We start from the raw sequence: 15,740 nt of genomic DNA, 5'->3' as shown, positions 1-15,740 counted from the left end.
ATTGGCATGATGATATTTCAGTACTGGCATGATGATATTTCAGTATTGGCATGATGATATTTCAGTATTGGCATGATGATATTTCAGTATTGGCATGATGATATTTCAGTATAGGCATGATGATATTTCAGTATTGGCATGATGATATTTCAGTATTGGCATGATGATAATTCAGTATTGGCATGATGATATTTCAGTATTGGCATGATGATATTTCAGTATTGGCATAATGATATTTCAGTATAGGCATGATGATATTTCAGTATTGGCATGATGATATTTCAGTACTGGCATGATGATATTTCAGTATTGGCATGATGATATTTCAGTACTGGCATGATGATATTTCAGTATTGGCATGATGATATTTCAGTACTGGCATGATGATAATTCAGTATTGGCATGATGATATTTCAGTATTGGCATGATGATATTTCAGTATTGGCATGATGATATTTCAGTATTGGCATGATGATATTTCAGTACTGGCATGATGATATTTCAGTATTGGCATGATGATATTTCAGTACTGGCATAATGATATTTCAGTATTGGCATGATGATATTTCAGTATTGGCATGATGATATTTCAGTATTGGCATGATGATATTTCAGTATTGGCATGATGATATTTCAGTATTGGCATGATGATATTTCAGTACTGGCATGATGATATTTCAGTATTGGCATAATGATATTTCAGTACTGGCATTATGATATTTCAGTATTGGCATAATGATATTTCAGTACTGGCATTATGATATTTCAGTATTGGCATGATGATATTTCAGTACTGGCATAATGATATTTCAGTATTGGCATGATGATATTTCAGTATTGGCATGATGATATTTCAGTACTGGCATAATGATATTTCAGTATTGGCATGATGATATTTCAGTATTGGCATGATGATATTTCAGTATTGGCATGATGATATTTCAGTATTGGCATGATGATATTTCAGTACTGGCATGATGATATTTCAGTATTGGCATGATGATATTTCAGTATAGGCATGATGATATTTCAGTATTGGCATGATGATATTTCAGTATTGGCATGATGATATTTCAGTACTGGAATGATGATATTTCAGTACTGGCATGATGATATTTCAGTATTGGCATGATGATATTTCAGTATTGGCATAATGATATTTCAGTATTGACATGATGATATTTCAGTATTGGCATGATGATATTTCAGTATTGGCATGATGATATTTCAGTACTGGCATAATGATATTTCAGTATTGGCATGGTTATATTTCAGTACTGGCATGATGATATTTCAGTATTGGCATGATGATATTTCAGTATTGGCATAATGATATTTCAGTACTGGCATAATGATATTTCAGTATTGCCATCCATCCATCCATTTTCTACCGCTTATTCCCTTTCGGGGTCGCAGGGGGCGCTGGCGCCTATCTCAGCTACAATCGGGCGAAAGGCGGGGTACACCCTGGACAAGTCGCCACCTCATCGCAGGGCCAACACAGATAGACAGACAACATTCACACACTAGGGCCAATTTAGTGTTGCCAATCAACCTATCCCCAGGTGCATGTCTTTGGAAGTGGGAGGAAGCCGGAGTACCCGGAGGGAACCCAAGCATTCACGGGGAGAACATGCAAACTCCACACAGAAAGATCCCGAGCCTGGATTTGAACCCAGGACTGCAGGAACTTCGTATTGTGAGGCAGACGCACTAACCCCTCTCCCACCGTGAAGCCCATTTTTTCAGTATTTTCAGTATTGGCATGATGATATTTCAGTACTGGCATAATGATATTTCAGAATTGGCATGATGATATTTCAGAATTGGCATAATGATATTTCAGTACTGGCATAATGATATTTCAGTATTGGCATGATGATATTTCAGAATTGGCATGATGATATTTCAGTATCGACATGATGATATTTCAGTATCGACATGACAACTACTGACCATCGCTGGGATCCAAGATGTCCACCGTTGCCGCGGCAGGAAGCTCCAGTGCCGCCATGACAGGGTCAGACAGAAGCACCTGGAAGGTCTCGGACTGCTCGTACTGTCCATCATCCAGGATGTGGACCTGCCAGGTGGCCCTGGTCTGACCTGGACTGAACTGGACCTGTCTCTGGGACTTCCCCCTGAAGTCCTGGTCCTTCTTGGCGCTGTTGTCCCGCGTGTTGATGCCTGCGGGGAAGAACACATGCGGCGAGGATTAGACGCTGTTGTGCCGCTGTTGTGTCGCTGTTGTGTCGCTGTTGTGCCGCTGTTGTGTCGGTGTTGTGCCGCTGTTGTGTCGGTGTTGTGTCGCTGTTGTGCCGCTGTTGTGTCGCTGTTGTGCCGCTGTTGTGTCGCTGTTGTGTCGCTGTTGTGTCGCTGTTGTGCCGGTGTTGTGCCGGTGTTGTGCCGCTGTTGTGTCGCTGTTGTGTCGCTGTTGTGCCGCTGTTGTGTCGCTGTTGTGTCGGTGTTGTGTCGCTGTTGTGCCGCTGTTGTGTCGCTGTTGTGCCGCTGTTGTGTCGCTGTTGTGTCGGTGTTGTGCCGCTGTTGTGTCGCTGTTGTGCCGCTGTTGTGCCGCTGTTGTGTCGGTGTTGTGTCGCTGTTGTGTCGCTGTTGTGCCGCTGTTGTGCCGCTGTTGTGTCGCTGTTGTGTCGCTGTTGTGTCGGTGTTGTGTCGGTGTTGTGCCGCTGTTGTGTCGCTGTTGTGTCGGTGTTGTGTCGCTGTTGTGCCGCTGTTGTGCCGCTGTTGTGTCGGTGTTGTGTCGCTGTTGTGCCGCTGTTGTGTCGCTGTTGTGCCGCTGTTGTGCCGCTGTTGTGTCGGTGTTGTGTCGCTGTTGTGCCGCTGTTGTGTCGCTGTTGTGTCGCTGTTGTGCCGCTGTTGTGTCGGTGTTGTGTCGGTGTTTTGCCGCTGTTGTGTCGCTGTTGTGCCGCTGTTGTGTCGCTGTTGTGTCGGTGTTGTGTCGCTGTTGTGCCGCTGTTGTGTCGCTGTTGTGTCGCTGTTGTGTCGGTGTTGTGCCGCTGTTGTGTCGCTGTTGTGTCAGTGTTGTGCCGCTGTTGTGCCGCAGTTGTGTAGCTGTTGTGCCGCGGTTGTGTCGTTGTTGTGTTGTTTTGGTGCTGCTGTTGTGTTGCTGTTGTGCCGCTGATGTGTCAGTGTTGTGTCGCTGTTGTGCCGCTTTTGTGTCGCTGTTGTGTCGCTGTTGTGCCGCTGTTGTGTCGCTGTTGTGCCGCTGTTGTGCCGCTGCCGTGCCGCTGTTGTGTCGCTGTTGTGCCGCTGCCGTGCCGCTGTTGTGTCGCTGTTGTGCCGCTGTTGTGCCGCTGATCCCTGTCAGCACTTCAGGAACACGTGGGATTTATTTGTCAACCACTTCTTTGTGAGAAGATGCAAAGACAGAAAGTGTGCGTCTTCCTTCCAGTGCGGCGGCGTGACGGCCGACATCAAACAGGCGGTGATGGGGAATTATGGGAAGTGATGATTGTGGAAGTGTGACAAGCAGCCTATTAGTGATGCATTCAAGTGCAGGCGGCACAATCAGACACACGACTTGTCAGCCTTTTACTGAACATCAGTGCAGCGCACAGGCCTCTTCATTAGGCACACCTGCGCTGTGGACACATCTCGTTATACGGCGTTCCTAATCAAGTGTCCACCGTTGGACAGTGTTCCTAATCAAGTGTCCACTATTAGACAGTGTTCCTAATCAAGTGTCCACTATTAGACAGTGTTCCTAATCAAGTGTCCACTATTAGACAGTGTTCCTAATCAAGTGTCCACTATTAGACAGTGTTCCTAATCAAGTGTCCACCATTGGACAGTGTTCCTAATCAAGTGTCCACTATTAAACAGTGTTCCTAATCAAGTGTTCACCATTGGACAGTGTTCCTAATCAAGTGTCCACCATTGGACAGTGTTCCTAATCAAGTGTCCTACATTGCACAGTGTTCCTAATCAAGTGTCCAACATTGGACAGTGTCCCTAATCAAGTGTCCACCATTGGACAGTGTTCCTAATCGAGTGTCCACTATTAGACAGTGTTCCTAATCAAGTGTCCAACATTGGACAGTGTCCCTAATCAAGTGTCCACCATTGGACAGTGTTCCTAATCGAGTGTCCACTATTGGACAGTGTTCCTAATCGAGTGTCCACTATTAGACAGTGTTCCTAATCAAGTGTCCACTATTAGACAGTGTTCCTAATCAAGTGTCCACTATTAGACAGTGTTCCTAATCAAGTGTCCACCATTGGACAGTGTTCCTAATCAAGTGTCCACCATTGGACAGTGTTCCTAATCGAGTGTCCACTATTAGACAGTGTTCCTAATCAAGTGTCCACTATTAGACAGTGTTCCTAATCAAGTGTCCACCATTGGACAGTGTTCCTAATTGAGTGTCCATCATTGGACAGTGTTCCTAATCGAGTGTCCACTATTAGACAGTGTTCCTAATCAAGTGTCCACTATGAGACAGTGTTCCTAATCGGGTGTCCACCATTGGACAGTGTTCCTAATCAAGTGTCCACTATTAGACAGTGTTCCTAATCAAGTGTCCACTATTAGACAGTGTTCCTAATCGGGTGTCCACTATTAGACAGTGTTCCTAATCAAGTGTCCACTATTAGACAGTGTTCCTAATCGGGTGTCCACCATTGGACAGTGTTCCTAATCAAGTGTCCACTATTAAACAGTGTTCCTAATCAAGTGTTCACCATTGGACAGTGTTCCTAATCAAGTGTCCACTATTAGACAGTGTTCCTAATCAAGTGTCCACCATTGGACAGTGTTCCTAATCAAGTGTCCACTATTAGACAGTGTTCCTAATCAAGTGTCCACCATTGGACAGTGTTCCTAATCAAGTGTCCACTATTAAACAGTGTTCTTAATCAAGTGTTCACCATTGGACAGTGTTCCTAATCAAGTGTCCACCATTGGACAGTGTTCCTAATCAAGTGTCCACCATTGGACAGTGTTCCTAATCAAGTGTCCACCATTGGACAGTGTTCCTAATCAAGTGTCCACCATTGGACAGTGTTCCTAATCAAGTGTCCACTATTAGACAGTGTTCCTAATCAAGTGTCCACCATTGGACAGTGTTCCTAATCAAGTGTCCACTATTAAACAGTGTTCCTAATCAAGTGTTCACCATTGGACAGTGTTCCTAATCGAGTGTCCACTATTAGACAGTGTTCCTAATCAAGTGTCCAACATTGGACAGTGTCCCTAATCAAGTGTCCACCATTGGACAGTGTTCCTAATCGAGTGTCCACTATTGGACAGTGTTCCTAATCGAGTGTCCACTATTAGACAGTGTTCCTAATCAAGTGTCCACTATTAGACAGTGTTCCTAATCAAGTGTCCACTATTAGACAGTGTTCCTAATCAAGTGTCCACCATTGGACAGTGTTCCTAATCAAGTGTCCACCATTGGACAGTGTTCCTAATCGAGTGTCCACTATTAGACAGTGTTCCTAATCAAGTGTCCAACATTGGACAGTGTTCCTAATCGAGTGTCCACTATTAGACAGTGTTCCTAATCAAGTGTCCACTATTAGACAGTGTTCCTAATCAAGTGTCCACCATTGGACAGTGTTCCTAATTGAGTGTCCATCATTGGACAGTGTTCCTAATCGAGTGTCCACTATTAGACAGTGTTCCTAATCAAGTGTCCACTATTAGACAGTGTTCCTAATCGGGTGTCCACCATTGGACAGTGTTCCTAATCAAGTGTCCACTATTAGACAGTGTTCCTAATCAAGTGTCCACTATTAGACAGTGTTCCTAATCGGGTGTCCACTATTAGACAGTGTTCCTAATCAAGTGTCCACTATTAGACAGTGTTCCTAATCGGGTGTCCACCATTGGACAGTGTTCCTAATCAAGTGTCCACTATTAAACAGTGTTCCTAATCAAGTGTTCACCATTGGACAGTGTTCCTAATCAAGTGTCCACTATTAGACAGTGTTCCTAATCAAGTGTCCACCATTGGACAGTGTTCCTAATCAAGTGTCCACTATTAGACAGTGTTCCTAATCAAGTGTCCACCATTGGACAGTGTTCCTAATCAAGTGTCCACTATTAAACAGTGTTCTTAATCAAGTGTTCACCATTGGACAGTGTTCCTAATCAAGTGTCCACCATTGGACAGTGTTCCTAATCAAGTGTCCACCATTGGACAGTGTTCCTAATCAAGTGTCCACCATTGGACAGTGTTCCTAATCAAGTGTCCACCATTGGACAGTGTTCCTAATCAAGTGTCCACTATTAGACAGTGTTCCTAATCAAGTGTCCACCATTGGACAGTGTTCCTAATCAAGTGTCCACTATTAAACAGTGTTCCTAATCAAGTGTTCACCATTGGACAGTGTTCCTAATCAAGTGTCCACCATTGGACAGTGTTCCTAATCAAGTGTCCACCATTGGACAGTGTTCCTAATCAAGTGTCCACTATTAGACAGTGTTCCTAATCAAGTGTCCACCATTGGACAGTGTTCCTAATCAAGTGTCCACTATTAAACAGTGTTCCTAATCAAGTGTTCACCATTGGACAGTGTTCCTAATCAAGTGTCCACCATTGGACAGTGTTCCTAATCAAGTGTCCACCATTGGACAGTGTTCCTAATCAAGTGTCCACCATTGGACAGTGTTCCTAATCAAGTGTCCTACATTGCACAGTGTTCCTAATCAAGTGTCCACCATTGGACAGTGTTCCTAATCAAGTGTCCACCATTGGACAGTGTCCCTAATCAAGTGTCCACCATTGGACAGTGTTCCTAATCAAGTGTCCACCATTGGACAGTGTTCCTAATCAAGTGTCCACCATTGGACAGTGTTCCTAATCAAGTGTCCACCATTGGACAGTGTTCCTAATCAAGTGTCCACCATTGGACAGTGTTCCTAATCAAGTGTCCACCATTGGACAGTGTTCCTAATCAAGTGTCCACCATTGGACAGTGTTCCTAATCAAGTGTCCTACATTGCACAGTGTTCCTAATCAAGTGTCCACCATTGGACAGTGTTCCTAATCAAGTGTCCACCATTGGACAGTGTCCCTAATCAAGTGTCCACCATTGGACAGTGTTCCTAATCAAGTGTCCACCATTGGACAGTGTTCCTAATCAAGTGTCCACCATTGGACAGTGTTCCTAATCAAGTGTCCACCATTGGACAGTGTTCCTAATCAAGTGTCCACCATTGGACAGTGTTCCTAATCAAGTGTCCACCATTGGACAGTGTTCCTAATCAAGTGTCCTACATTGCACAGTGTTCCTAATCAAGTGTCCTACATTGCACAGTGTTCCTAATCAAGTGTCCTACATTGCACAGTGTTCCTAATCAAGTGTCCACCATTGGACAGTGTTCCTAATCAAGTGTCCTACATTGCACAGTGTTCCTAATCAAGTGTCCTACATTGCACAGTGTTCCTAATCAAGTGTCCTACATTGCACAGTGTTCCTAATCAAGTGTCCACCATTGCACAGTGTTCCTAATCAAGTGTCCACCATTGGACAGTGTTCCTAATCAAGTGTCCTACATTGCACAGTGTTCCTAATCAAGTGTCCTACATTGCACAGTGTTCCTAATCAAGTGTCCACCATTGCACAGTGTTCCTAATCAAGTGTCCACCATTGGACAGTGTTCCTAATCAAGTGTCCTACATTGCACAGTGTTCCTAATCAAGTGTCCTACATTGCACAGTGTTCCTAATCAAGTGTCCTACATTGCACAGTGTTCCTAATCACACATCACTACTTTCTACCTCTCCCGCATCGTCTAGATTCCTTCCTTCTTTCCCTACCTCCCATCCTTCCTTCCTTCCTTTCCTTCCTTCCTTGCTCGTTCCAGCATCCTTTTGGCGACATCACCACAGCGCTAGAAAGTTCTGCCTGGCGATGAGCGCGAAGAAATCATACGAGGCTGAGGCACAGGGCGAGATGAAAAGCATCCATCCCGGGCGAGGCATTGTGCTCGTTAAGTTTATCACCACGACGACGCTAATTGCTCTCCCAGGTCACATTGCCCCCCCCCCCTGCTTGCGCTGATACCAATTTTTTATATCAGCAGGAATCATACATAATTGAATTATTTTGTAGTGTGGAATGTTTGGAAAGGTTTGGTCGAGTCATATAGAGATGAATGTAAGTATGATGAACAATAACATATTTATTACTAGAATTTACTCATAGGAACTGCGTGGTTACGCCGATTTGCGTGAGTGGAACTGAAATGTTTGGATGTCCAGGGTGAGTGGAGTGTGTCGATGTTGGAACGGTTCAAATCGGTTGAGAAATGTGGCAAATGGAGAGGTTTGTATATTGCCGATTAGTTTTCAATGGGGGGGAATTCCTGGTAATTAGAGAATTTTCGGAACCGGGAAACATGTTGAGTGTGTGGATGTAGGAACGGTTCAAATCGGAAGAGAAATGTGAGATACGGAGAGGTTTGTATATTGCCCATTCATTTTCAATGGGGGGGATTCCTGGTAATCAGGGAATTTTCAGAACTGGGAAAGGGTGAGTGGACGGTCTCGATGTTGGAACGGTTCAAATCGGTTGAGAAATGTGGGAAATGGAGAAGTTAGTATATTGCTCATTCGTTTTCAATGGGGGGAATTCCTGGTAATCAGGGAATTTTCAGAACTGGGGAAACATGCTGAGGGCCAACAAAAAACTATCACACACATAACCGGAAGGACTTATATATAATAATACATTATTTTAATTTCCACACAATATCGAGGGCCAACAAAAAACTTTCACACACATAACTGGAAGGACTTATCCTTAATAATAAATTAATATAATTTTACACACAATGTCGAGGTCCAACAAAAAACTATCACATACATAACCGGAAGGACTTATGCTTAATAATAAATGTTTTTAATTTCCACACAATGTCGAGGGCCAACAAAAAACTATCACACACTTAACTGGAATTACTTATGCTTAATAATAAATTTATTATATTTCCACACAATATCGAGGGCCAACAAAAAACTATCACACACACAACTGGAATTACTTATGCTTAATAATAAATTTATTATATTTCCACACAATATCGAGGGCCAACAAAAAACTATCACACACTTAACTGGAATTACTTATGCTTAATAATACATTTATTATATTTCCACACAATATCGAGGGCCAACAAAAAACTATCACATACATAACCGGAAGGACTTATCCTTAATAATAAATGTATTTGATTTCCACACAATGTCGAGGGCCAATAAAAATCTATCACACACATAACAGGAAAGACTTATGCTTAATAATAAATGTTTTTAATTTCCACACAACGTCGAGGGCCAACAAAAAACTATCACACTTATTACTGGAAGGACTTATCCCTTAAAAAACAATTAATATAATTTCCACACAATGTCGAGGGCCAACAAAAAACTATCACACACATAACGGGAAGGACTTAGGCTGAATAATAAATTTATTTAATTTCCACACAATATCGAGGGCCAACAAAAAACTATCACACTTATTACTGGAAGGACTATTCCTTAAAAAACAATTAATATAATTTCCACATAATGTCGAGGGCCAACAGAAAACTATCACACACATTACTGGAAGGACTTATCCTTAATAATAAATTAATTTAATTTCCACACAATGTCGAGGGCCAATACAAATCTATCACACATAACAGGGAAGACTTATGCTTAATAATAAATGTTTTTAATTTCCACACAATGTCGAGGGCCAACAAAAAACTATCACACACTTAACTGGAATTACTTATGCTTAATAATAAATTTATTATATTTCCACACAATATCGAGGGCCAACAAAAAACTATCACACACACAACTGGAATTACTTATGCTTAATAATAAATTTATTATATTTCCACACAATATCGAGGGCCAACAAAAAACTATCACACACTTAACTGGAATTACTTATGCTTAATAATACATTTATTATATTTCCACACAATATCGAGGGCCAACAAAAAACTATCACATACATAACCGGAAGGACTTATCCTTAATAATAAATGTATTTGATTTCCACACAATGTCGAGGGCCAATAAAAATCTATCACACACATAACAGGAAAGACTTATGCTTAATAATAAATGTTTTTAATTTCCACACAACGTCGAGGGCCAACAAAAAACTATCACACTTATTACTGGAAGGACTTATCCCTTAAAAAACAATTAATATAATTTCCACACAATGTCGAGGGCCAACAAAAAACTATCACACACATAACGGGAAGGACTTAGGCTGAATAATAAATTTATTTAATTTCCACACAATATCGAGGGCCAACAAAAAACTATCACACTTATTACTGGAAGGACTATTCCTTAAAAAACAATTAATATAATTTCCACATAATGTCGAGGGCCAACAGAAAACTATCACACACATAACCGGAAGGACTTATCCTTAATAATAAATTAATTTAATTTCCACACAATGTCGAGGGCCAATACAAATCTATCACACACATAACAGGGAAGACTTATGCTTAATAATAAATGTATTTAATTTCCACACAATGTTGAGGGCCAACAAAAAACTATCACATACATAACCGGAAGGACTTATCCTTAATAATAAATTAATTTAATTTCCACACAATGTTGAGGGCCAATACAAATCTATCACACACATAACAGGGAAGACTTATGCTTAATAATAAATGTATTTAATTTCCACACAATGTTGAGGGCCAACAAAAAACTATCACATACATAACCGGAAGGACTTATCCTTAATAATAAACTAATTTAATTTCTACACATTGTTGAGGGCCAACAAAAAACTATCACACATTTAACCGGAAGGACTTACCCTTAATAATAAGTTAATTTAATTTCCACACAACATCGAGGGCCAACAAAAAACTATCACACACATAACTGGAAGGACTTTTCCTTAATAATAAATGAATATAATTTCCACACAATATCCAGGGCCAACAAAAAACTATCACACTTATTACTGGAAGGACTATTCCTTAAAAAACAATTAATATAATTTCCACACAATGTCGACGGCCAACAAAAAACTATCACACAAATAACCGGAAGGACTCATCCTTAACAATAAATTAATTTAATTTCTACACAATGTTGAGGGCCAACAAAAAACTATCACACACATAACAGGGAAGACTTATGCTTAATAATAAATGTATTTAATTTCCACACAATGTTGAGGGCCAACAAAAAACTATCACATACATAACCGGAAGGACTTATCCTTAATAATAAACTAATTTAATTTCTACACATTGTTGAGGGCCAACAAAAAACTATCACACATTTAACCGGAAGGACTTACCCTTAATAATAAGTTAATTTAATTTCCACACAATGTCGAGGGCCAACAAAAAACTATCACACACAAAACAGGAAGGACTTTTCCTCAATAATAAATGAATATAATTTCCACACAATATCGAGGGCCAACAAAAAACTATCACACTTATTACTGGAAGGACTATTCCTTAAAAAACAATTAATATAATTTCCACACAATGTCGACGGCCAACAAAAAACTATCACACAAATAACCGGAAGGACTCATCCTTAACAATAAATTAATTTAATTTCTACACAATGTTGAGGGCCAACAAAAAACTATCACACACATAACAGGGAAGACTTATGCTTAGTAATAAATGTATTTAATTTCCACACAATGTTGAGGGCCAACAAAAAACTATCACATACATAACCGGAAGGACTTATCCTTAATAATAAACTAATTTAATTTCTACACATTGTTGAGGGCCAACAAAAAACTATCACACATTTAACCGGAAGGACTTACCCTTAATAATAAGTTAATTTAATTTCCACACAACATCGAGGGCCAACAAAAAACTATCCCACACATAACTGGAAGGACTTTTCCTTAATAATAAATGAATATAATTTCCACACAATATCCAGGGCCAACAAAAAACTATCACACTTATTACTGGAAGGACTATTCCTTAAAAAACAATTAATATAATTTCCACACAATGTCGACGGCCAACAAAAAACTATCACACAAATAACCGGAAGGACTCATCCTTAACAATAAATTAATTTAATTTCTACACAATGTTGAGGGCCAACAAAAAACTATCACACACATAACAGGGAAGACTTATGCTTAGTAATAAATGTATTTAATTTCCACACAATGTTGAGGGCCAACAAAAAACTATCACATACATAACCGGAAGGACTTATCCTTAATAATAAACTAATTTAATTTCTACACATTGTTGAGGGCCAACAAAAAACTATCACACATTTAACCGGAAGGACTTACCCTTAATAATAAGTTAATTTAATTTCCACACAACATCGAGGGCCAACAAAAAACTATCACACACATAACTGGAAGGACTTTTCCTTAATAATAAATGAATATAATTTCCACACAATATCCAAGGCCAACAAAAAACTATCACACTTATTACTGGAAGGACTATTCCTTAAAAAACAATTAATATAATTTCCACACAATGTCGACGGCCAACAAAAAACTATCACACAAATAACCGGAAGGACTCATCCTTAACAATAAATTAATTTAATTTCTACACAATGTTGAGGGCCAACAAAAAACTATCACACACATAACAGGGAAGACTTATGCTTAGTAATAAATGTATTTAATTTCCACACAATGTTGAGGGCCAACAAAAAACTATCACATACATAACCGGAAGGACTTATCCTTAATAATAAACTAATTTAATTTCTACACAATGTTGAGGGTCAACAAAAAACTATCCCACACTCAACCGGAAGGACTTATCCTTAATAATAAATACATTTAATTTCCACACAATGTCGAGGGCCAACAAAAAACTATCATAACACATAACAGGAAGGACTTATCCTTAATAATAAGTTAATTTAATTTCCACACAATGTCGAGGGCCAACAAAAAACTATCATAACACATAACAGGAAGGACTTTTCCTTAATAATAAATGAATATAATTTCCACACAATGTCGAGGGCCAACAAAAAACTATCATAACACATAACAGGAAGGACTTATCCTTAATAATAAGTTAATTTAATTTCCACACAATGTCGAGGGCCAACAAAAAACTATCACACACATAACAGGAAGGACTTTTCCTTAATAATAAATGAATATAATTTCCACACAATGTCGAGGGCCAACAAAAAACTATCACACACATAACAGGGAAGACTTATGCTTAGTAATAAATGTATTTAATTTCCACACAATGTCGAGGGCCAACAAAAAACTATCACACATTTAACCGGAAGGACTTACCCTTAATAATAAGTTAATTTAATTTCCACACAATGTCGAGGGCCAACACAAAACTATCACACACATAACCGGAAGGACTTATCCTTAATAATAAATTAATATAATTTCCACACAATGTCGAGGTCCAACAAAAAACTATCTGCAGGCCTAACATGTTTGATGACTCACGCTGCAAAACATGAAGCCTTTTTTCACATCGGTCCTTTCGAACCTTCGCACCTTTTTCTCCGCGTTGCATCACCCTAGCTTGACCGGCACACACACACACACACACACACACACACACACACACACACACACACACACACACACACACACACACACGCACACACACACACACACACACACACACACACACACACACACACACACACACACACATTTCTGCCAGAGTCATACTTGTATGAGTTCGCGTGGTCATTGTTTATTTTATCGCAACACAAAGAATAATTGATGAATGATGCGGACATGTTTGTTACTGGACACTTTCTAAGAAACATGCAACTATAATTATTTTATAGGTGTTTATATTGACACGTGTACTGTTTTATTGTGCAATCTTTCTTCAATGTGTGCTTGGCTGTTGTGTAGCTGCTAGCAGCTCCTAGTTTACCTTTTTGTCAATGACTTGACTAAAATACAACAGCCGATATAATCTGATACTTTTGTTTTTGCTGATATCAGCCGATATCAGAAACCCATATCGGATTGGGACATCTTTAGTTTTTGCTGTGCTTCACTTCTTTTTCCACTTGTTTGACTGTGTAGAATGTTCACTTCTGACTTGTTCATTGAATGAACATTTTATGGCATTTCCAGTTGGACCTTAGAGCGAATTATCATGTTTTATTTATTTTTGAAAGTCTTATTTGGCATTTGCTTTATAATTAATTTTAGTTTTTTTTGATTGAATGGTTTTATTTTCATTTATATTTATTTATAAATGTTATTGTTGTTGTTGATAGTTTGATTCTGGAACATATAATTGTATTTGACTTTGTAGATGTATTTATTTTGTATTTATTTTTTTAATCAATTTATTTCTATCTTTTATATTTTTCAATGTGTTTTTTAAATTTTCATATGTATTTCTGCATTTTTATTTATTGTATTTGTCAGTTTCACCCTGGAATGAATAATTTTATTTATATTTAAAAAAAATAATAATTTGGGAAGGGGGGCGCATTTCATGTTTATTTTCGAATCAATTTATTTTTGTATTTATTTTTAAGGTTTTTTATTTTCATATATATTCATTTATTTATTTAACAATTAAGTATTTTTTATTTGACACTGGAAAGAAAAAAAATGATTTTACTTTGTAGATTCATTTATTTGTGGGGGGTTATTATGTATTTATTTTTTCAATTAAATTATTTTGAATATGTTTTTTACTTTCCTATATATTTATTCATTTGGATTTTTTTCATTGCCAGTTTGAAACACAACAAATAATTGTATTTTATTTTTTAAGTTTTTATTTTTGGGTTTTTTATTTTATGTTTGTTTTGGTGTCAATTAATTTTTTTTGTCTTTTATACTTTTCAATATATTTTTTTAATTTCAATGTGTATTTATTCATTTGTATTTATTGTATTTTATTGCCGGTTTGACCCTGGAATGAATAATTTTATTGAGATTTTTTTTTTTTCAAGAATTTGAGAGGGGGCGTATTTTGTGTTTATTTTGGAATCAATAAATTTTTGTCATTTTTTTTTTTTTACGTTTTTTATTTTCATATATATTAGTTTATTCATTAATTCATTTAACATGTTTTATGTGACTCTGGAACAAATATTTTTATTTTAATTTGTTGATTTATTTATTTTTTGGGGAGGGTTATTTTGTGTTTATTTTTTCAATAGACTTATTTTTAATATATTAGTTATTTTCATAGATATTTATTCATTTTGATTTTTTGAAATTGCTAGTTCGACCCAAAACTAATTATGGTATTTTATTTTTTGGGGTTTTATTTTGTGTTTATTTTGGAATCAATTTTTTTATTTGTATCTTTTATATTTTTCGATGTGTTTTTTTTATTTTCATATGTATTTATTCATTTTTATTTGTTTTTCATTTAATTGCTAGTTTGACCCTGGAATGAATAATTTTATTTAGATTAAAAAAAAAAAAAAAATTTTGGAGAGGGGGGAGAATTTCGTCTTTTTTTTTTAATCAATTTATTTTTGTATTTTTTTTTAAAATGTTTTTTATTTTCATATGTATTAATTTATTTATTCATTCATTAAACATGTTTTATTTGACTCTGGAACAAATATTTTTATTTTACTTTGTAGATTTATTTATTTTTTGGGGAGGGTTATTTTGTGTTATTTTTTCAATAAACTTATTTTTAATATATTAGTTATTTTCATACATATTTATTCATTTTGATTTTTTTAAATTGCTAGTTTGACCCAAAACGAATTATGGTATTTTATTTTTGGGGGTTTTAT

The 15,740-nt window shown here is 37.8% G+C and overlaps 1 protein-coding gene across 1 annotated transcript in view; it reads right to left on the bottom strand.

Annotated features, from left to right (window-relative positions):
• LOC133552148 (FRAS1-related extracellular matrix protein 2-like) overlaps window positions 1-15,740 on the bottom strand; it is a 206,283-nt gene that overhangs the window by 140,972 nt on the left and 49,571 nt on the right. Inside the window, exon 4 of the mRNA XM_061899505.1 lies at window positions 1,957-2,187. Within this exon, the coding sequence (XP_061755489.1) occupies window positions 1,957-2,187 (231 nt within the window). The remainder of the gene's footprint in view (window positions 1-1,956; window positions 2,188-15,740) is intronic.

The sequence above is a fragment of the Nerophis ophidion genome, linkage group LG04 (assembly GCF_033978795.1).
Source record: "Nerophis ophidion isolate RoL-2023_Sa linkage group LG04, RoL_Noph_v1.0, whole genome shotgun sequence".
In the NCBI taxonomy this organism is placed as follows: domain Eukaryota; kingdom Metazoa; phylum Chordata; class Actinopteri; order Syngnathiformes; family Syngnathidae; genus Nerophis; species Nerophis ophidion.
Note: the sequence above shows the minus strand (reverse complement) of the source record. Positions and strands in the feature narration are given on the sequence as shown.